The 25,799-nt window shown below is 49.7% G+C and overlaps 1 protein-coding gene across 2 annotated transcripts; it reads right to left on the bottom strand.

The window, feature by feature from the left end:
* Nucleotides 1–1,074: 1,074 nt before the first annotated feature.
* ARHGEF5 (Rho guanine nucleotide exchange factor 5) lies at nucleotides 1,075–24,173 on the bottom strand. Of its 2 annotated transcripts, none has more exons than XM_033099165.1 (15): nucleotides 24,038–24,173; nucleotides 13,787–16,934; nucleotides 13,185–13,242; nucleotides 12,690–12,754; nucleotides 12,252–12,505; nucleotides 9,438–9,598; nucleotides 8,781–8,933; nucleotides 8,359–8,488; nucleotides 8,020–8,094; nucleotides 7,520–7,609; nucleotides 6,488–6,645; nucleotides 5,727–5,888; nucleotides 4,214–4,284; nucleotides 2,520–2,624; nucleotides 1,075–1,808 (listed from the first exon to the last, which is right to left on the bottom strand). In XM_033099165.1, the coding sequence occupies exons 2-15, from the start codon at nucleotides 16,920–16,922 to the stop codon at nucleotides 1,651–1,653; spliced, it is 4,776 nt and encodes a 1,591-aa protein (XP_032955056.1). In that variant the 5' UTR covers nucleotides 16,923–16,934; nucleotides 24,038–24,173; the 3' UTR covers nucleotides 1,075–1,650. The 2 variants fall into 2 exon arrangements, with proteins under 2 accessions (XP_032955056.1, XP_032955057.1); XM_033099166.1 differs by lacking the exon at nucleotides 24,038–24,173 and adding an exon at nucleotides 23,454–23,549.
* Between the last annotated feature and the right edge of the window lie 1,626 nt (nucleotides 24,174–25,799).

The following is a 25,799-nucleotide window of genomic DNA, read 5'->3' on the forward strand; positions in this document are numbered from 1 at the left end:
ATAATTATTGCTGCTGTTAAGAAAACCAGTTGCTAGTTTACAAATAATCTACACATATTAATATATCATATATTAATAATAAAAAGCTGGCTTTATGAAAATAGTGAAAAACCTCAATCGAACTTTTCTAAAACCATCCCATTTTACATTGTCTAGTAATGTCAACCTATTTAGGATAAATTAATATTAGCCCCATCTTAATTACAATAGTGATAACTTTTCTAAAAATTAAGCAAGCTAACTTACATTTTAGGATGGTTGAAAACAAAATGTGTTATCAAAAGTGATACTATCATGTCATATCATCATTAACTGGGTATAGGACAAAGTTTGTAGTGTAATTCTTACCTTTGTAGAAAGCTGCAATGCAACTTTACTTTTGAGCCCTCCTAACGCTAAAACAGAAGAGTAGAACGTCCCAGGGAAGGACCATAATGATCCAGCTTAAAAGACGGCTGTACTGTTGCTGTATGAGGGCTCTGAGAAAAAAATGTACAGTGATGCCCTTCTACTGAGAAAAGTGATGTGACAGGGGACTGACTGTAGAGTTGGATAGGACTTTGGAGGTCATTTGGTCTGATCATGCACTTTACATTTAAGGAAACTGAGACACGGACAGGCTGAATCACGGCAGTGTGGCAACTGGAGCGTAGTATGTCTCTTGACTTGGGTCCTAGGACTCTTTCCATAATACTGTACTGCTTGTCACAAAGCGGATGAAACAGCTGGGAAGATGCGTCTACAATAATCCAAGTGAAAACATAAAACTGGGAAGGGTGTGGGTAGGATTTCCAAATCCACCCAAAGCAGCCTATACCTGATGAGTTCAGTAGAAAAGAAAGTTTGAATGGGATTTTCATCACCCATCAATCCTTCTAATTGCTTATACAACCTCTGATGCCATAACAGAGAAACTGCCCAAAGTCTTGGGAGTCATAAAGCAAGCGTCCACAGCCACCATAACCTAGCTGCCGTCTTGGACCTTCATGACACCCGAATCAAATAGCCTGGAAGCCTCACGGAACTCCACGTCCTGAACTTTGCTCAGTGCTCAAGAGTTTGAGGAGAAAACACTCAGAGAAGTGCCAAGTTTATTAAAGTGAGAGAGTATTACCCTCACATCGCCACTAATAGATCCCAGAGATACATGCACTGACCTCATACCAATAATTATGGAAAATCTTTAGGGTTGGAAGCTACCTTAGAGGTCACCAGGAAGCTACCTTAGAGGTCACCCTCCCATCTGAGTTATAATACTAATCCCCCTTAAACATCTCCTTCAGTGAACTGAGGTGAGATTCTGTTTAACATATGGCCACGATGGAAACGCTGGTCAGCTCTGACTCTGCGCTCGGGAAGCAGAGAATGTTTAAGTACTGTATGGTTGTAGGAGTCAAGTTCCTTGGCGTAGGCGCCATTGGTCTTTTTCCCTGTGAGAAAAGGTTTCTAGAGTCCAGTGCAAAGTCCCTCAAAATCCCGACCAAGCACAAACACAAAAAGGAAGGCTGGGACTAGCAACGGGATTTTGTCCTTGAGTTCTCAGAAGGTCTAGTTCTTGGTTCACAAAAGGCCTCTGTTGCACGGTTGTGGGGCCAGCCCTCTCCAAGGACATCTTGTCCTGAAGCTCAGGAGATTCCTCCCAGAGAATAGCTAGGTCTGCTGTTCCACCAGCTGTAGTTTGGCAGTCTTGACTCGCTGGGCTTCCTTCAGGTTCCGGGCGCGAACATCTGGGTTGGAAATGAACTCCACCTGTTGTACAGGGAACCAGCCTCGCTCGCCATCTGAGAGTCTCACGCCCTCCAGCCAGCCTATGGGTACAGGGTGGGTAGGAATAAGAATGACCTGGAAAACACTCACAATAATTTCCCCTGAATCTCCTTCCCAGAAACTTTTCTCAGCCATAAGGTTGAATGGACTGGAGAACCCTCGGTATTTATTAGATAAAGCCTCCCAGCACACCAACCCTGGCTGCTTTAGGTCTAGCAAAGTCTATAGCTGCCTACTCCTGAACGATCTCCACTCTTATGTGTTGAATTGTGTTCCCCCCAAATATATGGAGTGGTAACCTGAAGTACCTCAGAATATCACCTTATTGGGGAATCGGGTTATTGCAGATGTAATTAGTCAAGTTAAGATGAGGTCACTTGAGTAAAGTGGGCCATTAATCCACTATAAATGGTATCCTTATAAAAAAAGGAAAATCTGGACACACACACACAAACACTGAAGGAAGACAGAGGTAGAGATTGTGCTTCCACAAGCCACGTCACACCTGAGATCACCAGAAGCTGGAAGAGGCAATGAAGCCTCCTCTACTAGAGGCTTTAGAGAGAGCAGGGCCCTGCCAACACTTTGATTTTGGACTTCTGGTCTCCAACACCATGAGAGAATAAATTTCTATTGTGTTAAGCCACTCAATTTGTGGTGCTTTGTTACAGCAGCCCTAGGAAACCAATACCTCCTCCGATAATGTCCCATCTCTAATGCCCTGTCTGGTCTCCGTAAAGTCCCCCTCTTACCATCGCTGCTTTGTTGGGTCACCATCACCACATCTGCCTTCTCTAGAGCCAACTCGTCATTCTCTCGGGGTTTGTAGGCTCGGAGGCACTGTACTTGTGGGGAATCTTTGGAAGAGAAGAGAGAGCGTGAAGAGAGGTTAGAAAAGGGGAGTGACTGAAACTTGGAGAAGGAATTGCAGGAGGAAGTTGGGAGGCCTTGGGATAGAGATAGTTTGGGCTTTTGAAGAGACAACTGGAAAAGTCTTCATCTTCTATCAGGGAACAAAATGGTTGATAAGGAAATAGAAATAACAGAGTTGAAATGAGTCAAAATGTCTATTTCTGCGGGGAAGCTGAATTGAGAAATAGTCTGTGATCACCTCTAGTGATTCATCATTACAAATCCTCAAGACCCTTCTTCCGTCGGAAGCCTTCTCTGCCTCTGCAGTCCTCAGTGGATTCTGAACTCCTGTAAAACTGACTGTCTAGGCCAAACCCTGGATCCCTTATCTAACTGTGTCGTGAATGTGTTCTGGCTCACCAACTAGATTGTGAAACCTGAATCTGTGACTCACTCTTCACGTTCTCCACGGTACCAGATGTGGGACTAAAGGAGACTTAACCGTGGGGTTCCAACTATGATCTAAGAAGGCACTTAATCCCCTTTAGCTTCAGTTTCCTCCTTTGCAAATGGCTGGGTTGGTCAAGCAGATTCTTGAGGAAATTCTGGATTTCTTAGATTTCTATGTTTTTATGAATCAGGAGAAATTCCCATAGTTTTGAAGCTCAAGATTAACAAGCCTCTGAGTACTCCTGGCCCAAAAGAATTCCATCTTACGTGGGTTTATTGCTCTTTCCACGTTACCACACTGTACTGGTCTCCTCAGGAAACAAAGAGAACAACACTGCTTTAGCACCTGCACTTCTTTTTGGAAAGCTCATCCTCGTCTGCCATTCACAAGGTCAGCGGAGGGAAGGGGGTAGAGGGAGAATTATTTTGCCTTCCTACCCAACCCTGGGGATCACACAGATGGATCACACAGCGAGAGGGTTAACAGAACGTAGTTTATAGCCTGGCTCTCCTACTTCCTTTTCCGAGCTTCCTGGTATTTGTTTGTTCTTTTGAGTCATTAAAGACTCAGTCTTCCCTTGAATTCAGTTCCTTTTAGGACACGAAGTAGGGACTCCTTGCTGGAGGACAACTGCAGGGCTTGTAGGAAACCCACAAATCCTAAGATAAGGAGCATGGATGCACCCACATTCCTAATGTGTGTGTGAGTGTGTGGGTACCCATGGGGACCTGGGTAGGGTGAGGGTGAGGGCAGAGGTCTCCAGTCATCCTACCGGAGGGCATGTGCTTAAGACAAATCGACTGTGTTGCTATCCTCCTGTGACTCTTACTCCAGCCCTACTTCCTCCCATTTTCTCCAGACCTTCAAGTAGGTAAAATCTAGGCATAACAATAGCAGGATACATGTAAGGGGACAAATATTTTAAAAGAGCAAACTATTGCCCAAGGTCGGGAATATGTGGTGAGAGCGGAGGCACGGCCATTGGTGATGGGAAGTTTTAAGCAGAAACTCAGGTGTTTACGCTCCAGTAGGCAGTCTTCCTCCCTGAAATTCTGGACAAAAGCATGAAACAGAAGCCTCCCAGAATTACCACCCAGCCCTCTCACCCCGCCGTTTTCCTCCTCCTCCTAGACCATCACTCACCACAACATTCCAGAAGGTCCAACTCCTCTCTCGGCATGGCCAAGGCTGAGATCCATCGAAGCTTTTCACTTCTGAGGAAACAAAGCAGGGTCACTGCTTCAACAGCAGCTCTGGGGGTGTAGGACAAGGGGCCACCGGTGGGGAGGAAACATGGCTGTGGGAGAGACCTGTCTAGTCCAATGGCAATGAGGACAAAACTCAAAGGGACTCTTCTTGGTTGGAAACATGACAGGATCTTGAACTACATGTTACTGTGTCTTGTCACCCTTTATTTGTCCCCCTCCTCTTTCCAGGCTTATCCTGTTAGTGGCATCTCATATCTTTCAAGTGGTGGCGTAAAGGCAACTGTCAATTATAAGCAGGTAGGTTTTCCGTTTCGGGAACTGGACTAAGCAGAATGTTCATCTCAGTTTAGATTCCCTCAATCACTTTGCACAATTCTTGGCACTCCTCTGCCCGCCTCCCTCCCATCAAATATCTCAGAGATGAAAATCATTCTGTAATCATAATTATATCAGGGAGATAATTCTAATTTTCTGCCATGTAATGTAATCCAAACCTAATTTTGTAATTATCTGAAGGTTTTGCACTATCGTAGCCTCTGCTTCCAAACACATGTGAGAAATTGAGAGCAGACACTCCTACTGGTCCAGGAAGATGCTGCCTAAGGCACTGAACGAAGACCAAGAGGCTCTTTCTAATGACTTGCTTTAGGTGATCTTTTGCATACCACCCCCTTTGTTCCATAAGTGGACAGGCATTAGTGATTCCACCCTGAAGTGTCTTCCAAGGGACAAAACTGAAAAGAACCTACAACACAAGCATCCTCAGACTATCAGGTATCATGTGAAACTTTTTTAAAAGATCTCACATATCTTTTATAACATCAATACAGGCTCCAGTCTTGTAGCTGCTCGTTACTATAGACACTGTGTATCCGATTTTGTAGGCGTTATTTTTTTAATACTCTCCAAATGTATATATGTATAAATGTATTTTATTATTATTACTGTTATTATTATCTTTTAAAAGATGAGCAAATCAAAGTTCTCAACACTACAGACTTCTGCTCAACAGAAGACCGGGTTGGAAGGTGGGAACAAGAAAAGCTAAAGGCACCCCAGCACTTGTGTTAGGCACAGATATGCCCCCCAGCCTTGGGTACTGAGGAATTTCTGGCTGTACACACGGACATTCTCTCGGGGATGTCAGTACTCCGATTGTTTACGCCATACCAGCCCCTCTCCTTCTGATATCTCACAGACTTTGTCCTACTTGACTAAAGGGTATAAAATAAACACTAAGCATTGGTAGCAAATTGACGCCCTCTCCACCCGATCTCCTGGAGTTCTATTAGCCCCAGGAGTGTGGCTTTCTCCATGGGTGCTCCTCCGTCCACAATGGACAATGGTGCTGCGGCTGTGTTCTGATCACATTTTCTGCCTTGGTACCACTTCCTTCCCAGGCTGTCCCTCCTCCCTCCCCACAACTCCTCTTCCCAGCCCCATCTCACTGAGTTTCCGTGCGGAACAGGAACTCGGCCTGGGTGCCTTGTGTGTTGTGCAGCAGGAAGAGCCGGAAGAGGTTTTTGTGAGGTCCATGGAGCTTCATTTCACACTTTTCCCCCCGGATGGAGGAGAAGGGAGCATGGTCAAAGACCAGGAACCGGCTACCCCTGCAAAAGACAAGGCTTTTCAACCTGACCCTGGAGTGGCCGTGCTTCTTCCACCCTCATACCTTTGGATCCAAAATCCCTGTCTTTAGCATCTGCATGTTCTCATAAAAAACATAAGATGGTGCTAACTTGCTCTCAAGATGGTAGCTCCAGAGTTCCCAGGGATTTGTCACCCAGTGACATCAAGTGCCATGGATACTTTATCACTTTAAAGAGTTGAAGAGACAGAACCAATAAACATTTTCTAAAGCCTTTAGGACCGAGAGTTAGAATCTGGAATTGGCTGAGTATCTCTGGGCTAGTAGGTTGAGCCTAGCCCAAGGAAACCACAAATAGACCGATTGAGAATGCGATAAAGTAATTTGCTGCATTTTTCTCTGTGTCTGTAACATGGTACAGTCTTGTCATATGATCTTGTGACATAATATTTTGCTTTGGATCTTTCTTTTTCTCGTCTAGGCCATGACCTGTGCTCTATGGGTTGAGCTATTGAGAAGTGTTCCTCTAGGAACTCGACCCCTCTCTGTCCCTTTACATCCTTCCCTCTTCTCTCATCCCATTTCCCTCTTGTGCTCTGGCCTCCCATTCCAGTCACTGACTCTCGGGGCCGAGACAGCAGCAGACAGTCATTGAAGAGATGCAGGTGGACTGGACGCGTGTTCAGTTTCCTTCGCAGCGCGGGGGAGACACTGAACTCCAGGGCTGTCAGCTCTCCACTCTTCACCAGCCAGCGTGATTGTGAAATGAGCGGGAATATCTACGGGGTAGGGGGAGACAGAAGACAGTGTCACAGCAGTGTCACACAGGACAAGGAAGCCTGAACGGAAAAAGAGATGGACGAGCCCAAGTAGGGTATATGAAGGAACAAGGCAGGAAATAGTATGATGTGTTTCTTAGAAGTGAAAAGATTTGGGCAGTGCTGACATGTTCTTTCCTTGCTTGTAACCAGAGACTTGAGAGGAGCAGGTAGAGCCATACCGGGGAATGAGATGAGGAAGGCAGGGGAGGGTCTGCTTGGAACTGGAATTTAGGTAAAGATAAAGGTACTGAACTCTGATCAATATGTGGATAAGGGATGTTCCCTCTCTTCCAGGGAGATAAGGGTGGTATCTGTTCTGAGTTGGAATTTAAATGAGGAATGTTTATTTTTGATTTGCATTTTGATGGGAGATTTTGGTCCTATATTTAGATTCCATTTTACATGGCTTTGGTTAGACTCGATGAAGACTTGATAAAATATTGAATGGTTCAAGAAGCAAAATATGTCTCTTTATAAAGGCCTCCATTGGTAAGTGTTCTCTCATCGGCCCCGTACTCCCCATCTGGTAACTGCTGCCCTTTATTTCTTACGTATCCTCTAGAGTTGCTTTATGTATGCACAAGCCAATACATACCGAGTTCTACCCTCCTACTTTTCCACCAGTGCTAATACACTGCAATACACACAGTTCTACATCTACCCTTTCTCACTTAACAGTGTACCTGGAAAATGAATGAAGTAGGCATTTGGGGATCCCAGGAATAGGACCGAGCAGCAGGTGTGTAGAAATGAGGCTGGAGGCTGGCACAGTGGGAGTGAGGTGGTTGGGTGTTGGAAGGGGACTGGTGGGACATCCTGAGGAGGCACTCACTTTGCACTCAAACTCAATCTTCTGGCTCAGGTAGATCAGCTCTTCTGTCCGGCGCATCCTCTGGACGTTGTTATTGCAGTCTCGGATCAGCTGGGCATGAGCAGGGAGAGGGAAGAGGAAGAGGGCAGGGTTAGAGCGCTCACCTTTGAGGCCCCTGCAGGAAACCTGGCCATCGGTTGTGGCAGCCTCGGTCTTTTCTACAAGGCATGAATTGCATGAAGGCAGCAACAAGCTGAAGTTCTAGCACTCGGGGACACTACGTATGACCTGATAGAATATTCTTGGGCCGAGTGAAAGTGAGATTTCATCTGGGGAATGTGAGAGTGACAGCACAGTCCCTTGGTGTGGGGGCGGCGGCCAGGGGGTGTATATGGGGGGCTGGTGGACACTGGGACGTGGCTGAGCGATCCCATCAGCAGGACGCTGTGCTGTCTGAAGCCACGGGCCTGCGCGGAGGAAGAGCTCTCTGTGGGGCTCAGGGTGGGATGGCGGGTGCCTACCTCCTCCAGGGCGTGGTGGGCCTTCGTAGCCTCTGCTTCCTCTGCAGAGCCAGGCTGGGTTCTCTTCAGAATGTTCTAAAGAACAAACAATGGACAGGAGCCAGATGAAAGGAGGGATGGGAAAAAGGAAGAGGTGACTGGGACTGAGCTAACGAAGAAGGCCAGGAACAAAGTTGGAGCAGCAAGTCACCCTGAGAAAGAAGGGTGTGGGCAGTGGGAAGACGCTCACGGCATCGGCAGGAGTGGGACCGGGGCAGAAGAACGGACCGCCTTTGCCTTGGGGCTCCCTGAGATCCCCACTTGAGTTGAGGGGAGAGGACCAAGGTGGGATGGCCATACCTGGAGCAGCAGTTTGAGACGGGTGATCCGCTGGAAGGGCAGAATCAGAAAGGATTTGAGGGAAAGGCGTTGGCAGATGGGGTCGCTCTCCAGCTTCTCCAAGACCTCTCGGAAACTGCTGTTGGTGTTCCTGTGTGGGCAGCGAGCCTCGGGTAAGCGGGGACGTGGGGGGCACTGGGGGACCCAGGAAAGGCATGGGGAGCGGAGATTCAGTGGACAGTCTGTGGGATCAAGTGGAATCCCGCAGGGGGCCCAGATGTGATGCTGAGGCCATCTGATCTGGAAGGTGGGCTGGGGCTTGAGATCATAGAGCAGGCACAAGAATATGTGCTCTGGCGACAGCACTCTGGGTTGGGCTTGGAGGTGTGGGTGCAGGGTCATTGCAGGGCCCACATGGGGACAGAGTGGGGATCGGGTCTCACAGCAGATGTTGGAAAGTGCGTTCCTGGTAGGTCTGGTTGGTGACGTAAGGCAGGTAGACCCGGCGGAAGTTGGAGGCATGGTTCAGGACAACATCACACACTTGGAAGGTGAAAATGTTATTCTCAAAGTTCTCCTCCAGGTCTGAAAGGAACCTGTACAGTATTCAAACCAGTCTCGTGAGACTTTTGGGCCTCAAGTGCGCAGGTGGCTGATCCCTGCTACCCACTGAGCTCGTGACATCTTCTCTTCAACAGGAAGTAACCTCTCCTGACTGGCCTTGCCTCTGTGCCCCTGGCTATGCACTGGAGTTCTGTCTGAAGATGTTCCTAGTTTGCCCCAGATCTAACTCCCTGGTCCTAATATTCTACTTCTTGTTCTTTTTATGTTTTCTGGTTTTCTAATCTTTAGATGCTTCCCACGTCTCCTCTCCAATGCACTGCACGCCCACAGTACATCTAAACTTCAACCCTGGAGGGATTTCTCATTAATTTATTCATCCACCTACCGCCCTCTCTTCTTTGCTCTCCCTATCCCTACTGGGAGTCATGGAGGGAGAAACGAGAGGGCTTCTGAGAAGGAAAAAATACCAACTGGAGGTTTACAGGCTAAAGACAGTGAGGCTGAGTGAGTGGTACTTGGGAGAAGAGGACTCTTACGTGGTACTGACGTCACGCACGTCCTGTAAACGAGAGAAGAGCCATTGCTGATCTTGGTTGGAAAGGATGGCCCGGAGCTGGGTTGAATGTTGAAAATGATCCACAGCTATAGTTAGACTGCGCAGGTATGAGGCCTCTGACACAATGAGCTCAAATTTGGCCTAGGAGGATGAGGAGGAGGAAGATGAATCAAAAACATTTATTGAATCCCTGGTGTATGCTAGCCGCTGCGTAATGTTTTCGGGATAGAGAAGACAGATCCTTCCATAGTGCATAGTCACCCCAGAACCTAACCTGATCTCGGGGGGGAGAGGAAAGAGCGCCTGAAGCAGAGGGAAGACATGTGTAAGCCCCCAGAGGTGGAAGAGGAAAAGGTGCTTCCAAGAGACTTAAAATGAGCTTTTTCGGAACCATGTACTAAAGTAGTGGCAGGAGAAGCAGCTAGAGCAGCAGACAGAGATGAGGTCTGGAGAGGTACGTGAACAAGGTCAAACGGTTTGGGCTCTCAACCGTGGGGAAACAAGGGGAGGCTTTATGTAGGGGACTGACTTGATCAGATTTGTTTTTGGTAAAGATGTTCTGAGCAGTGTGGAGAAAAGATTAGAAGGTGCAAGAGACTCATGTTAGGAGACTGTTGTAGGAATTCCAGATGAGCGATGAAGGCCAGAATAGCCATGGGAATAGGGCGAGGTGGCCAATTTCACAATTATTCAGGAGGGAGATTTAGAACGACACAGTTGTTTGCTAGAAACGAGGGAAGAAAGAACAGGAGAGTCTCAGCGAATGCCTCAGATTTTGAGTTTGGTAACTGGGGTGAACAATGGAGTTACTTACTGAGCTAGAGAAGTTTGAAAGCGGAACAAATGTAGGCGACGAAGGTAATTTGGGGGCTGGAGGGGAATTGGAAGGAAGCAGGATATTTGAGAATGAGATGGTGCAGTTGTGTTTTAACGGAAATTGTCCAGCACTTGAGAACCCATCTAGAGGTTCCAGCAGGGGCACAATGACACATGGCCCTGTCTCCTCTGGCTGGGCTGCTCACACTGTTCATCCAAGCATGCAGCTTCAAGACGGATGGATGGACAGAAAAGAGAAAGAAGACACACCTGTGGTGATGTCTTGGATAACCAGTGACACACTGGATGGCCCTATACACAGCACTGAACCGGGACGTGCAGGCTCACTGGCGCCCTGGCGTTAACAGTCCCCAACTCTATGACTTTGGGTGGCTCTTTTAACCTCTCAGAGCCGCTGTTTGCTTGTCTTTCTGTGTAGGTATAGTGAACCCACCTCACAAAGACGTGTGGCAGTCCAATACATGGAGGCAGGTCTAGCACCTTGTAGACCCCAGAGTGCTATTTTATGGGAGGAATACGTATGTAAGCACAGAGGCTTGTTTTCTCAGAAGCATGGGGCCGGGGCTGGCGCAGGAGCCCTGGTGGACTTGAGAGTAGGCTGCAGTTGGAGAAAGAGAGCTAGGGTTCATACCATCTCCCCATTGTTTGGTCCATAAATATGGGGCAGACGAGTGATTTTCTAAATATCCTCCATGTGCTTTAAAAGTGGAGGTCAGAACAGGGCCCCCAAGCCTGAGCTTCAAAAAAACATAGAATTTAACATGTCTCTGTTTGACGTGGTAAACGCGCAGTTTAATCCATCAGTCCTTCTGGACCCAATTTTACTCCTTCCCACTTCTGAACAGGGCAGAGTGTGGCACTAATATGTATCAAACTATGTACCAGGCACGGTGCTAAAAGCGAAGTATGTGTCACTTCATTTAAACTGTATGGCAACCCTGAAAGGTAGGCATTTATTATCCTCAATTTTCAGATGAGGAAACTGAGATTTACCGAAGTTATAGACTTGCCTAAGGTTACACAGCTAATAAATGAAGCCAGGATTCAAACCCAGTGTTATATATGTGTGTGTGTGTGTGTGTGTGTGTGACACACACACACACACACATATATATACATACACACACACATATATATACACATACACTCTCCCAGTACCTCCTTGCAATGCAGTTTTACAAAGGAGAAAACAGAAGCTTAGGAAAAGCAGTAATTTGGTCAGAGGACAATAGCCAGCAAATACTAAAGTGGCCTTCACATCCAGGTCATTTACTCCAGAACCTAAACACTTAAATATTATTCCAGAATGCCTTTCCATTGTGCCACGTTGTCTTCCTGGGAAGAAAGGTTGAACCCATATTTCAGGTTGATTCTAAGAGAAGCTCTCCATGTCAAACCTATACTGGTGATAACTTAACGTCAGACAAACAGCCTCTACTACAGTCCTGCTATTGGGAAAAAGGACCAAGCAGAAACTGATGGTCATTCAAAAGCCTCTGAGACCAATGGACCACAGGACAGCTGCAAGGGTCACTCTTCAAGGGACCCAACAGAAAGCCCCTGCATGGGCCTTGGTGGAAGAGGAAAACTTTAGAGTAGCTTGAAACTCGGGTTGGAGAGGGAAATTTTAGTCCAACCAAAAGCAGCCGTGATGGGATTAATTCTACACTCCCCCCAACAAACGCCGAGGAATGGTCCCTTTGTATGAGTCTGAACCAGTAACAGGCCGCAGTAAATGGCCCATGACATGCAGAGGTGGGGAGGTGGGCTCAGTGGTGACCCTCAGAAAGCAAGTCAAAGCCATCGGAGGGGAGATGACCGACATGCACGAGTATGTGGGGGGGACAGTCCGCTCTTGGCGGCGGGGTAAGCCGGAGACAAGGATCTGAACGCACGAGGCTGTGCTTGCCTTCCTCACCGCCCCCACCCCCACAGCCCACCCTGCCCTGCCTGGCACCTCTTGCAGTTTCTGGTCTTCGTGGGTCATGGAGAGCAGCATGGTGCTGTTTCGCACCACGGGGATTTCCTGCCAGAGGGAGGCGCTGGGAGCCATGGAGAGCCGCTGCACGTAAGACTCGGAGGAGACCGGGCTCTTCCGCGGCTGCCGGGGGGAGGCGGGCCCCGGGGCGTCGGCCACGCTGTCCAGCCGCTGCTGACTCTGGATCTCCTTGTTCAGAAACACGTCGCTGTACTCCTGGTAAAGCAGCTGAGCTACGGGGTGAAGGCGCGTGGGAGAGGGAGAGAATTAGGGAGACGGGGGACTTGAGGCCCGGAAACAGACAGAAGCCACCACATTGCTCTGGCTCCCCCTGTAGGTGTCCCCACCCCACCGCTGACAGCCAGCACCTCTCCAGTCCTGGGCAGCAGGTCTCCAGTTCTGTTTCAAGGTACTCACAGGAGTTGATGAGCTTCGAACAGCGTCTTGAAAAGCCTCCCATCACTTCCTTTGGTTTTTTCTCCCTGTGGAGTAAAGAAGGCCCCAGGGGTGCTTGGCGTCCAGGACATCCGAAGCAGCCCCAGTTGACTATAGATGAGGTGGTCTCTACCCTCTGGGACATGTGCTGGGAGGTCAGGGCTAAGACCCCTGGAGAGGCAAGTGGTAGTCTGACCCGCTGTGGGGTAGTTTGGAGCTTTCTGGGATGTCATGTTGAAGGTGTTTTGACAGGGGGTTTAGTTCATGGCCGAAGGCCTCAGAGGATGGCAGATTAGGACTCAGCTGACAAAACTAGATAGACCCAAGATATCCCTACCCTGGAATCCTGGTGTTTGTCTCTTCCCCTACTTACTCCTGGAAGAGACAGGGCCCCAGAACACTTGTCAACTAATGGAAATCTCAGTATCCTAAGAAAAGAAAGTACAAGGGTGTCTCTTGGGAGAGAGGGTGACTCACCGAAAAACAATGGTGTCTGAAGAGCCAGAGGATTTTTCCGGGGCTGGACCTCTTGTATCTGAAACTGGAAATAGGTGAAGCAACTGAGGTTTCAGAGGGGGCATTCAGAGATAGCCAAAGAAGGTAACAAACACCTAGAGTGGGAGCTATAGGCATCGGGGGCGGGGTTGGGGATAGAAGGGCAGGTGGAGAGGGAGGGAGGGAAGTGCCAAAGTCGGAAGCCTTTGAGGACACTCGCGTCAGGTATGAACCCATCCCTCGTGTCACAAGTAGAGGGATGGACAAGTACAGGATGTCTTTCTCCTACTAGGAGGGCGACTAGGTGTTGGTAACTGGAAAGTGGTAGGGAGGCTCTTCCGAAACAACCCTGGGAAATAGAAGAACACCATGGTTGGGTGACAGATGGTGACTGAAGGGAAGGAGGAGAGCATCAGTGAGTTCAGAGAGGCTTTTAAGTGCTTCCCTCTGTGCTGGGGTTGGATGTATGGGAGAGCGAAGCCAGCACGGAGACCCACAGGAGCCCTGGGGACAGAAGATGAATGAGGTGGTAAGAGCTAGAGAAAGCCTGGTCTGGCAGCAATGCCGCTGTGCCCCTTACTCACCCGCAGAGCCCGCCGTGGGCAAGATGGAGGGTCTGCGCAGGCCCTGCCGATGCCAGCCCTTGTGCTTACTCGAGCCCTCACCAGAGACGGCAGCCTGTCCGCCGCTGCCCTCCGGCGGTCTCCCAGAGTCCCGTCGGTGGGGCCAGCTGGACGCCTTCTCCAGATGGGGATGGCTGGGCTTTTCAGGCTGCCTTGCTCCCCCTGGATCTGAACCCCTCAGGCTATTGGCTCCTTTCTGAACTGTTCTTCTCAAAGATCCTCCAGCACGGGCCTCAGACTCTTCTGAGAGGCCTGGTTCAGAGGGCAGTCCCTGGAGATCCAGAGTCCAGGGGGTGGTTGGGGAAGAGGGATTTAGAAGGGTCGTCACGTTGCTGAAGGCCATGCCAGGGGGCACTTCACTCTTACTCCTACTGGTGGAAGCCAAAGAGTCTGTTGCTCTGCCCATGGCAGGAGGCCAGGAGGTACGTCCAGCGGAATGGGGAGTGGACACCACCCACCCTTGACCAACAGGCTTTGGCTTAGCATGAGCCCCTGAATTCATGGGTCCTCCCTGAATGCTCCTGTCCCTCCCCCTGGACTTGGGGGGTAATGGGGGTGGTTCGGTGCGAGGGTCTATGATAGGGACAGGGGGGAGAGGCCTGTAGATTCTTGGGCTACTATCAGAAGAAACAGGAGAACGGTGGGGCTGGGACAAGTCAGGAGTTGGGGGTAATGGTTTGTTGTACCTTGACCTTGGGGAGGAAGAGGTCTGAGGATGGTGAGGCTTGTCTGGGGTAGAGGGCAGAGGTCGGTACTGCCTTGCCACAAGGGGGTCAGGAACTTCGGGAAGTGAGCCTCTGGGGGGCCCACGTTGCCCTGAACTTAGGGCCAATGGAGGAGGATAGCTACACTGCCTCAGTGTGGGGACCACTGCACGGAGATGGCCGTCTCGCTCCACCATGGCGGGGTAGACGTGCCTCTTCTGTGGGGCCGGAGGGGGCGGAGGTTCCTGGGCCTGCCCGTCTACAAAGACAAGGGGGGGCGAAGAGCCATACACAGGAGAGCCTGGGGCAAAGGATGAGTTATTTGGGGAGCCCCGCAGCAGCCAGCTGCTGGGGATCCCTGGAACTAAGGGAAATTCTGGAGAGCCCTGCCCCAGAGTGAACAATGAAGTAGGGGATTCTGGAATGCTGCTGCAGTCCCTACTGCTCTTCCTGTACCTTCTTGGGTTCACAGAGCCATAGATGGCAGGCTTGGGGGGCCTCTGGGGTAACTCTGAATGTGAGAAGGAAAGTGATATTCCTTCCAGGTCCGGAGTCAGCTCTGTCCTGTGAGAACCCGGGAAGGAGTTGCTCCTCAGGTGTTGGGCAGCCCCTGCGTAGTTGTCTAGGGAGCTCTGAGGGCTGGCCCAGTCCAAGCTGCCACACGGGTCCATGGTGGCTTCTGCAGTGGGGAAGCCATGGAGAGTTTCGGGAGTCCCACAGGAAGACGGGTTTTCAGTCAAGAGAAAGGCTCCTGGGGTTTCTGGAGAACACGCAGCAAGAGAGGGCTTCTTCCTGGGAATGGCAACAGGGGCGCTGGCCGCTATTGAGACGGCTGTGCTGAGGGCAAATTCAGCAGGACTGGGAGGAGCTGAGTCTAGCGTCCCTGGAGGAGTCACAGATGTACGGCCAGAGACCGCCTCAGTCCCCCGGCTGGACTCGGCCTGCTTCCCCAACTCGGCTCCCTCCGGGTGGCTGTCCTGAGCTGTTTCGTGGTCAGGTGACTCCCCAGTGGGAAGGGAGCTCAGCAAAGAAATGGGCTGACGGGACCGTCCTGTTGGCTCCAGGGTAGGATTCAGAGCTACAGGGGACAGGTCCTCAGCCCTCGGCTCTGTCTGAGTCCCAGGAATCCTGGCCAGAGCACTACAGGCATCTGGAAACAAGTCACAAGGAGGAGAGACCTCGGGGGCTACCAGAGCCGCTGTGGGACAACCGTTACGCTCTTCCCCCTGGCCTGTGCTCCTGTCTCCTCCCATGTCCCCGAGCAGGACCCCATCCCAGTTGTCTGGTCCCTCCTCTGGCATCCCTTTCCCCTGAGGTTCTTGCCTTCTAGTTCCATTCAGCGATTTCCCCACTAAGCTTTGCTTCTCCTCGTGCTGCATGTCCCCCCTCTTCTTTCCTGGCCCCCTATACTCCGTCTTCCTCTGTTCCCTCTGTTCTAGACTTTCGTGGCCCTGAGCCCGCCTCTCCCACTCTTCATAATTCAGACCTTCCAATGTCCCAGTAAGCCCGTCTCTTCCTCCTGGTTTTGCAGGCATCACATCACCTTGTATCTGCTCCTGTCTCTGCCCCTGTTCTCCCTCTATACTATTAACCTGTGCTCCCACCTGCTCCTGCTCCCCTAAAAGCCCATCAGAACAAATGGGCTCCCCCAGGGCTCCTCCCCCTGGAAAGCCCACCTCCTCTTGTCCCTGTTCCTGCAGCCCCTCGGCCTCCTGGGGACACACAAGCCCTCCTCTCCCTGGACTTCCCTGCTCTCCCATAGACTGCAGCTCCTCCCCCTGCCTGCTGGTCCCACTTTCAGAATCCTGCAGGGGGTTGGTCTCTGCAGGGTGCTCTTCACAGAAAGGCGAGCACGGAGTCTGAGCAGAGGCGTCTGGAGAACTTTCCTCCTTCTCTTCTGCTTGTCCAGTCCCCAGCATCACGGAAGCGAGTCCTGGTCTAAATCCCAGCTCCACTCCGCTGCCCAGCTCACTGGATACTGGGACCTTGTCCAGATGGTCACCCTGGACAGGGCAGGCCCAGAGCTCTGGGGAAGCCAATGCCTTTGCCTGTCCATCTGCTGGGCTCTGGGGCACTGCCTCCTGGCACTCTGGAGTGTCCCAGGCCTCAGCCATTAGGTTTTCCTGGTCGGTCTCCACATCTGCAGGGGCATCCTTGGGGAAAGAGGTCATCCTGACAGGTGCACAGTCATTCACATCTCTTAAATCTCTCTGCTGGGTCTCCAAGAGTCGGCGTCCCTCTGCCCACTTATAGGATGGGTCCTGGCCTTCGTGACCCGCGGGCCCCACGGCGGGGGTCTGGCCACTTCTCATGAGAGCTTCAGGGAGGACACCGCATTCCACTATGGCAGGAATGGCAGTCGGTGCTCCATGCTGGGGGTCCTCAGCCTCCATCGGGGCTGAGTGCTAAGGAGGAAGAGAAAGATTCCATCAGCTCCGGCACTTTTACCTGTCACACTGGCAGACCCGGAAGAACAAGAGTAGGACACCTGGTCTACTGTCATGCATTGAGACAAAAGGCCCTCAACAAAGAAAGCAACCGCGTCTATAAAACCTGTCACTTATTAATTCATTTAATAAATATTGATACGTGGACTTTTAAATGCGGGGCATTCAGTAGTGAACGAGACAAAGACTGTGTCCTCCAGACCTGCAGTCTTGTGGGGGAGACAGATTACATGGGAGCCCCGCTGTCAGAGTACCAGGCACTCCCAGGGGTCATGATGTCATATTGTCTGTCCCCGTCTCCTCTCTGGACACCAAGAGTGACTCAGTCCCACAGAACTCCCAGACACTGTGAGTGACACACCCTAGGTCTCACAGACCAGAGAAGCAGTGTCTGATGGGAGATCTTCCTCCCAAGGGGCTGACAGGGGATTAAAATAAATCCGACCATTACGGCCCATGCCTGATGTACTACCGTGTAGTATAATCGTCTTTACACAGGGTCTGGATTTCACTCATCTTATTTCCCAGTGTCTAATAGAGCCTGTAACTAATTAACAATTTTGTTTTCAATGACACAGGCAGCTGTTGTAAAGTAGAATGACTTATTAGATTAGAACCTCAGCAGACATAGTGGTTACCTGTTTCAGGTAGGTCCATAAAACCGTGACCCACATTATCTTACTCTCCGCTTCTCTCCAACAACCTTGTGAACTGTTCTCATTGCTGCCCACCTCTTCTCTCACTTCTAGCAGAATACCTCATCTCCCGCTTTGCAAAGTCCTTACGTACTTGAAAACCAATGGGGCTGCGGGCATTTCAGAGCAACCTGCATTTTGCTCTTTCCATCTTTTCTCCTGTGACAGTGGGAGAGGTGTCCCTGCTCGCTGAGCGCCACCTCCTCTGGCCTGCCTTGTCAGGGATCTCAGCTGTGGGTGAGCTGTCTCACACTCCACCTCTGGTGGAATCGTCCCACCAGCATTTACCATGCGCACGTCTTTCTCGTCTTTCTAACTTGAGAAAGGACTGGTTCATACCTGCTGTCTTCTTATCCCTCCATCTCGCCTACCTTCCACCCAACTTAACAGCCCCATTCGGCTCACTTCCCCTCCAATCCTCAAGTTGTTAACTCCCAAGGGGACACTCTGGACACTTACCGCAGAGGTTCCTGCCAGTATCGGACACTCCTGACATTAGAAATACTCTTTCTTGTTATTTGTGAGACTCCGTTTTCTGAGTTTAACCCCTCACGCTTTCCCCAATCCTCTAACGCGGTTACTGTACTCCTCTTTCACGCACTTATCAACGATAGTTCACTTTCCGTCCCCTCTGCAGCATTTACACAATGATAGCTATATAATTACGTATTTTGATTTATCATCTATCTGAAATAGGTGGTAAGCTTCACGAGATCAAGAATTGCATCTGTCCGGCAAACAGACATATGAAGAAATGCTCAACCTCACTAACCATCAGAGAAATGCAAATAAAAACCACAATGAGATACCACCTGACCCCAGTCAAAATGGCCATCATCAATAAATCAACAAACAACAAGTGCTGGCGCAGATGCGGAGAAACGGGAACGCTTGTGCACTGTTGGTGGGATTGCAGATTGGTGCAGCCACTATGGAAAACAGTATGGAGGTATCTCAAAAATCTGAAAATGGAACTACCTTATGATCCAGCAATTCCACTCCTAGGTATCTATCCGGAGAAATCCAAAACTCTAATTCAAAAAAATTTATGCACTCCTATGTTTATCGCAGCACTATACACAATAGCTAAGACATGGAAACAACCAAAATGCCCATCGGTAGATGACTGGATTAAGAAACTGTGGTACATTTATACAATGGAGTATTACGCAGCCATAAAGAAGAAAGAAATCTTACCATTTGCAACAGCATGGATGGACCTAGAGAACATTATGTTAAGTGAAATAAGTCAGAGAGAGAAAGATAAGTACCATATGATCTCACTTATATGTGGAATCTAAAGAAAAGAATAAGTGAATGAACTAATCAGAAACAGTTTTGGAGACATAGAGGAAAAACTGAGGGTTGCTAGATGGGCAGGGGGGTTGGGGGTAAGAGGGAAGGTGAGGGGATTAGAAAACAATCAGTAACCACAAGATGACCACGGGGTTTTGAAAATTAATTTGGGGAACGTAATCAATAATGTTGTAAAGATTTTGTAGGGTATCTGATGGACACGTGTCCCATTTGGGAGACCACCTCAGGGAAGATGTAGATGCCTGATCACTGCACTGTACACCTGAAGCTGAACAATAATGAATGCCAACTATAATATTATATATATATGTATATATATGTATGTATATACTTACAAGAAGCGGAGTACAGCATTAGGAATAGAGACAGTGGAAATGTAATGGCTGTGTGCGATGTCAGAGGGATAGTGGATGGGGGAGGGGGGTTCACACAGTGTGAGGGATAGAAATGATAAACGTCTAAGTATTACTTTGTCTTGTGCACCTGAAACTAATAAAAAAAAATTAAAAAAAAAATAAATTACATCTGTCTTGCTCAAGTATCTACATGTAGCTCAGTCCCTGGCCCATACTAGGTGCTCAGTAAATACTTTTCCATTACAGAATAAGACTGTTTCCCTCCCTGCCCACACTCCCCAGATCTAATCTAGTCCTACTGACCGCACCTCCTCAGTCTCTCTCCTTCCCCCATCTCCCCTGCTAGACCCAGGTGCAGCCTGCTGTCCTCTCTCCCCCAGGCCACTGCACCTGGGCACAGCCTGGCCACAGGCCTTCACGCAGCTCTTCTTGTCCTTTTTCCAAGGCTTCTCTACCCAGGCCCTGCGTGATCCTTCAAAGCCCTACTTCTGGTTTAAATTCTTCAGTAGCCTCTGGCTACCATTGGGGCGAAACCCAAATATTCAGCAGGAGTTGCCTTCTCTCCACAGCCTGGCCTCCACCTGCCTCTCCAGCAGCCCCGCCACCTATCAGTACCCACTGGCTTTCCGTCCTTTAGCTCAAGCCCCCCACCCTCTCCTGCAGGCCTCACATGTGCTGCTCTTCTGCCTGGAATGCTCTTCTCCTGTGGTTCTTACACAATCCTTTATGTTGCTCATATTCATTGCACTTGGAATGATATACTTAACGTCTCTTTCCTGCGCTAGACCACGAGCTTCATGAGAGCACAAACTGCCATATGAACTGCTCAGTCCCCGCCGCCTGAAGTTTAGTTGGCCCTCAACAAAGATTTATCGCACGAATGAATGAAGGAAGAATGCAAAGCTAAAAGTGTTGTTCAATTTCTAGTTCTGCCTTTTTTGTATCTTGCTAATTTAAGACAACTGTAGAAATCATTTCATTTATTTGAACATCCATTTTCTTATCTTTATAAAGGGGATAAAATATTTTCTTTGCAAGGAATTCTAATGAAGATTTAAAAAGCACATTGTTAAATTAAGGGTCATGGAAATGTTAAAGAACGTAATTCTTGCTGATGAGAGAGAAAGTGTAAGAAAGAAATATAGGTCTTACAGCTGGAAGGTCCTTTAGAGACACACAGACAACTTTGCTTAGGATACAAACGAGGATACTGATAACCTGGACACTTGCTCGTATTTCTTAAGTAAATGGTACAGGTGAACTCAAATCAAGGTCTCCTGACTTAAGTCACCTGTAAGCAACCAGAAGTCCATGGGTAAGAAAGCTGGCAGGTCACAAGCCTAGTGAAGACTCCAGGGGCCCATGGAACCAACAGCTGTAACTGGACCTGTACCCTTCCTGTCTGGTCTAGGCTTGAAGTGGCAGCCCACTCCCCAAAATGCCTGCAGGCCTGAGATACTACACATGCACACATGCTTGCATGAGCACACATCTATACACACACACACACACACACACATACACACACACACACACACAGGAGCCACCCTTGCAGTTTCAATGCAATAGCACCCAGCATATCCAAACAGGCAGGTCCCTAGCCACCCTGCAGATGTAGTATGTGACAAGTTCCTGGCCACCTCATAGACCCAGATACCATCTCTATGGAGTAAAGAGCCATGTCTAACATATGCATACTTGTATAGAAGGACTTTTATGTCCTTTTCCAGTTAATTGACACACTGTGTGATCTGTTCCCTATATCTAGCCCTAAGGACAAAATACTATAATCATTACAGATGATACTATGATGTGACCCTGTTCTCTCGACCACACGTTAAATAATATACTTGCTCACTGTAAACATTTTCTGAAACTTGGCTCCTACTTGTCTGAGGAGACTGTGTAACTAAATCTGTAGTCTCCCCTCACCCACATGTGTGTTCTCCTGGCCCTATATATACACCGTCATGTCATCAAAACAAGCAGTCTCTAAATATATAAGCATGTTTCTGCTATATTTAGGCAACACACACACACACACACACACACACACACACGCTCCACAGACGGACATCTTCAGTTCCATTCTAGTGACACAATCATGGCTGCCTCCTGCAACCCCACTGACACTACTTCTAACACTGTCTTTACCCATTTGGAAATGTCAGGGGTCACCGGCTCAGTCACCATGTCCCTTCACTTGATGGTCCTAGTGATCTGATCACAGTCAGGCACCACAAACCTAGCACATGACAAAGCTAAAAAGGAAATCTGTAAAACGTGGTTTTACTCACATAAAGACATAGGACAGAGATTTGTGCACTGCTCATTACGTCAGAGTTGCCTCTTAGCTCCTTCTCTACTGGGAGTGAATAATCACTAACTGAGCACATGCAGACAGACACGCATCAGACCGGCCAGAGACAGTTTGCATCCACTGATCCAGTTCCACACGCGACTTTGTTCAACACAAAGCTCCAAGTCACCTCATTAACGCAGTGTGTGACAGAGCTCAATTTCTCCCTTGGAGCCCCCAATACCTTAGCTCTTGTCCATTTCTAGTCTCCAGACAAAAAATTGTATTTCAAAGATACCCCCCCTCCCCAGTCCACGCCCACCTCCATCACACTGCTTCTTCTTCGAACCCATGTTGACTGCCATGAATGGTGAGAACCATGCTTCCTGGATTTTCGAGCAGCGTCAGTTTTTAAAATTCTGCTTTACACCACAAATCACTGAAATGCTCTTTGAGGTGACAATACTTCTGCATTTACACTACGTCGTCTATACTGCTGCTTATCTTAAGAAAATACCCCCAAAGTCAAAAGACAGGTTCTCATTTTGATTTAGAAAATAAGAATACCACATAGATATATGCCTTTATTCACTGTTTGACATTATTGCCCCAACACTACAAAGATTTAAAAATAAGAGTAGCGATCTGGACCACTCGCTGTGAAGACCTGTGTTCTGTCTACTTTAGGAAATCCTACCCTCCATCCCAGTGAAAACGTAACAAACATCCATATCTATTCCCTAATGTCTGAAAATACCACCTCATTTGCTGCCCTGTAGCCCAGATGGGCTTACACAGAATGCCCCTAGTGGCAATGCTGACAGATACTCCACAAGCCCACCGTGGCCCAGCTGCCACCCACACAGATCATGTGAGTGGGAGTGACCTGTGTGTGTCCTCAGCATAGACCTGAGGGTGACTCAGGTCTCACCCACCTTGCACACACTCTGAATGGCCAGCCCCTGTTCACTCCAGACACGGCGAGTGACTTTCCGGGATCCAGATGCTGTCAGCCACCTGTTTGGGTCTACACCACTGACACTTGGGTAACACTGCTCTTGTTCAATCCATGACCCTGTGAGTGACCCATTCTTTCCACACCTTGTGGTGACTGGCCACTCCAGATACCACAAATGACATCATCTTGTCTATCCCATAGCAAGCCTCAGACAGACCACAATGTGGGCAGCCATACACTCTAGGGACCCCTAAGGTGAAGAAGCTGACTGTGTTTACAATCACTGTTCTTTTGATAAGAGGGATTCCTTTACATCCCTCCTGGCCCCTCTCTCTTCCCCACTGGGGTGATGACAGACATCCATCCTGACCCCCATTTTGCTAAGACATAGGCAAGGACTTTCTCCACACTCCAGGTACAGATAAAACAGGAAGTCTGAGAAAGAGGCCACCTCAGGAGCAGTGTCGCTAGGAGCTGGGATTTCTGGAGTAGGCCAGGGACGCAGGGCCTTAGAATGCCACGGGGGAAGCAAAAGAGGGAAGAAACTAGAAATGAAAGCCAGCCGCTCTCCCTCATCTGTTTGACACACCCTCCCTCCTCAATCTGACAAGAGTCCTGGCCAGAGTTCACTTCTAGGTAGACAGGAGGGCAAATCTGTCTCAGGAATCAGAGATCCAGGAAGGGGAGCCGGGACTGAAATCTGAAAGCCAAGTGGCATCAGGATTAGCTCTCCTAGGACAGTCTTGCTTATAAATGATGCTCAGACCTAGAGCCCCACCCCCACCCAACCCCCACCTCTAAATAGCTCCCTTCCCCGCCTCCCCACGTTCACTAGGCAATATTGTGATTGACCTGAAGCTTCTGAAGTACTCCCCAGATAAGGGGAAGGAGGCGGGAGGGGCAGGAGTCACTTTTCCTCAGAGCCTGGCTCGCCTGGGAGAGGTATGGCCTTAGACATACAGTGTGTAAATCCACAGGAAACAGGGGAAGGAGGCCGGGGCCTAGTTAAGAAAGAGCAGACAGTAAAACATCTCTACGTAGGGAGCAGGTCCACAAAGGGGGTCTCAGTTATTCCTTATTATAGGGCTTAGCCTTCCCCAGGACCTTGACTTTGAAGAGCTCCTATTATTGGCCTGGGGAACATCTGGGGGCAGGGTGCCCATTTCCAAGGCGGGGACCAGGCCGGAAGCAACTTTTTCAGGCAAGAGCATTTCCTCCAGCTTCCCTCCTCTTCCCGACTAGGATACTCCGTCACACGCCCCGAACTCTGCCTACGCCCAGCCCCCCATTTCCGGAGCCTGCGCCCCGGGACCCAGCAGGGGCTGGTCCCAGAGTGAAGGCCTAGTTTCCTTGTCTTTCCTGTCCCTCCCTTACCTCCCCCGGGTCTCTACAGCCGCCTGCCGGAGCCGGGAGCTGCGAGGGAGAAGGGTACCCACCTGGGCAGTGTCACATGCTGTCTCGGCCCAAGGGCTCCCTCCGAGTCCCAGGCGCCGGCCGGCCCCGTCGCGTCTCCGTCCCCGTCCCCGTCCCCTGCGCAGGCCTGGGCTGCCTTAGCCGCCCCACCCGCTCCTGCCCTTCCCCGCCCGGCCGGGAGGGAGGGATCTGGTTCTCCAAGGAAGTTTCAGGTGAGGAAACCAGGGACACACCTTCCTGGGGGAGGGGCAGGGCCTGTCTGCGCCGCTGCCCCATTGGTGTGAAAGAAGCTCCCGCGTCAGAGCGGGGAAGTGGCGCCCGGCTGGGAGGGTCACCCGGGCGGGAGCCCAGGGCAGGCGGCGGCAGGGGGCAGGGGACAGGGGACAGGGCCGGTAGGAGTGACCAGAAGGAGTGGGACAAAGAGGGGAGAGAGTGGGGCCTCTCCCGTGTCCTTGTGTGGCTCGGCAGTCTGCCTGGGCGTTTCTTCTCCCCTGCACTGCTCCAGGTCTTCACCTGAGCCTGACTCGGACCCTGCTGATCTGCCTTCCGTCGGTGTTTATCTTGGGCTTATCTGAGTCTCTGAATGTTTGAGTCGCTGTGTTTGTACGTGCATCTTTATCTCCAGGCCTCCCTGTTCACTGCTCTTCCTTAATGTCTCCTTGTCTCTCCCTTATGAGGAAGGGTGTAGCCTGCTGGCTGGCTGGCTCCTGTCCTGCGGTTCTGTCTCTCTCTCTCCCTCTCCCTCCCTCACTCCCGTCCTCTCTCTCCTTGCCTCCCCCTACAAGGCCATCTCGTACAGCCTAGGAATGACATCTCTAAAACGGCATGCCATGTCTTTCCTCTATGTATTCTCTGAGTTCATTTTAGGATCATTATACATCCCGGGGTGTGTTTTCCTTCTCTGTTCTTCCCAGGACCTCTGTGCTTGTGTGTGTTTGTGTTGCACTATCTAAGCCTAAGTCTCAGGCCCGTGTGTTTTTTCATGCCTGTATTTTTTTCCAGATTTTTTTCAGGGAAAGCTTGTGTTCTGTTGGTCTCGAGTGCAAAGCTGAGGGTCTATCTTTATTCCTCTCCACAGACTTCAAACAATGCCAGAAGGTTCTGTGGTACAGCCGGGTGCGCACACACAGTAAGAAGCGCTCACCTAGGCACTGAGATTCTAGGTAGGTAGGTCCATTTTAGTCAGACCACCCCAGCCTCACTCATGACTCCCTGCGGTTCCCTGCTCCTGTAAGTCAAGTAGAATCTTTCCAGGAATGCCCTGATCTGTAAGCCCAAATGGCTAGAGGGTTAGACTGTTTGCAGATTACTGCGCCCATTGGCTGCTGCAGATGCCGGCTGGCCATGCCTACCCCCGTTTTGAAGGGGGCTTTTGGGTACAGCGTAATTAAAGCAGAATGGTGTCTTCTTCAATCAAGTCCTGAAACATGTCTGTGTTCAATTTCTGTGCTACTTCCGCCATGCTGCTCGGAGGGGTTCAGTCCTCCACCATTCAGCAGCCTTCCGCCTCTTCTAAGCTGCCATGTAGGTGTGGGAAACACCCAGGGAAAGCCAGGACTAGGAGTTCAGCTAGGAGACAGCGGGCCTAGCACGTGTCATATGTTCAGAAAGGGGTTGAAAGTGGGGAGTGCAGTAAGTTAGAAAGTTCACTGGAGCATTATTTACAATGGCCAAGATATGGAAGCAACCTAGGTGTCCATCGATAGGTGACTGGATAAAGAAGATGTGGCACACACATACAATGGAATATTATGAGCAATTAAAAAGAATGAAATCTTACCATTT

This window comes from Rhinolophus ferrumequinum, chromosome 26 (genome assembly GCF_004115265.2).
Source record: "Rhinolophus ferrumequinum isolate MPI-CBG mRhiFer1 chromosome 26, mRhiFer1_v1.p, whole genome shotgun sequence".
NCBI lineage: Eukaryota > Metazoa > Chordata > Mammalia > Chiroptera > Rhinolophidae > Rhinolophus > Rhinolophus ferrumequinum.

Bases quoted from the DNA above. Each gene is read 5' to 3' on its own strand.
- ARHGEF5 (XM_033099165.1), bottom strand. From the start codon at position 16,922: ATGGAGGCTGAGGACCCCCAGCATGGAGCACCGACTGCCATTCCTGCC. The intron at 12,506-12,689 runs GTGAGTACCTTG...TTCACCCCGTAG, and splicing joins TTCGAAGCTCATCAACTCCT to CTCAGCTGCTTTACCAGGAG. The intron at 6,646-7,519 runs GTGAGTGCCTCC...CCTACCCCGTAG, and splicing joins AGATTGAGTTTGAGTGCAAA to ATATTCCCGCTCATTTCACA.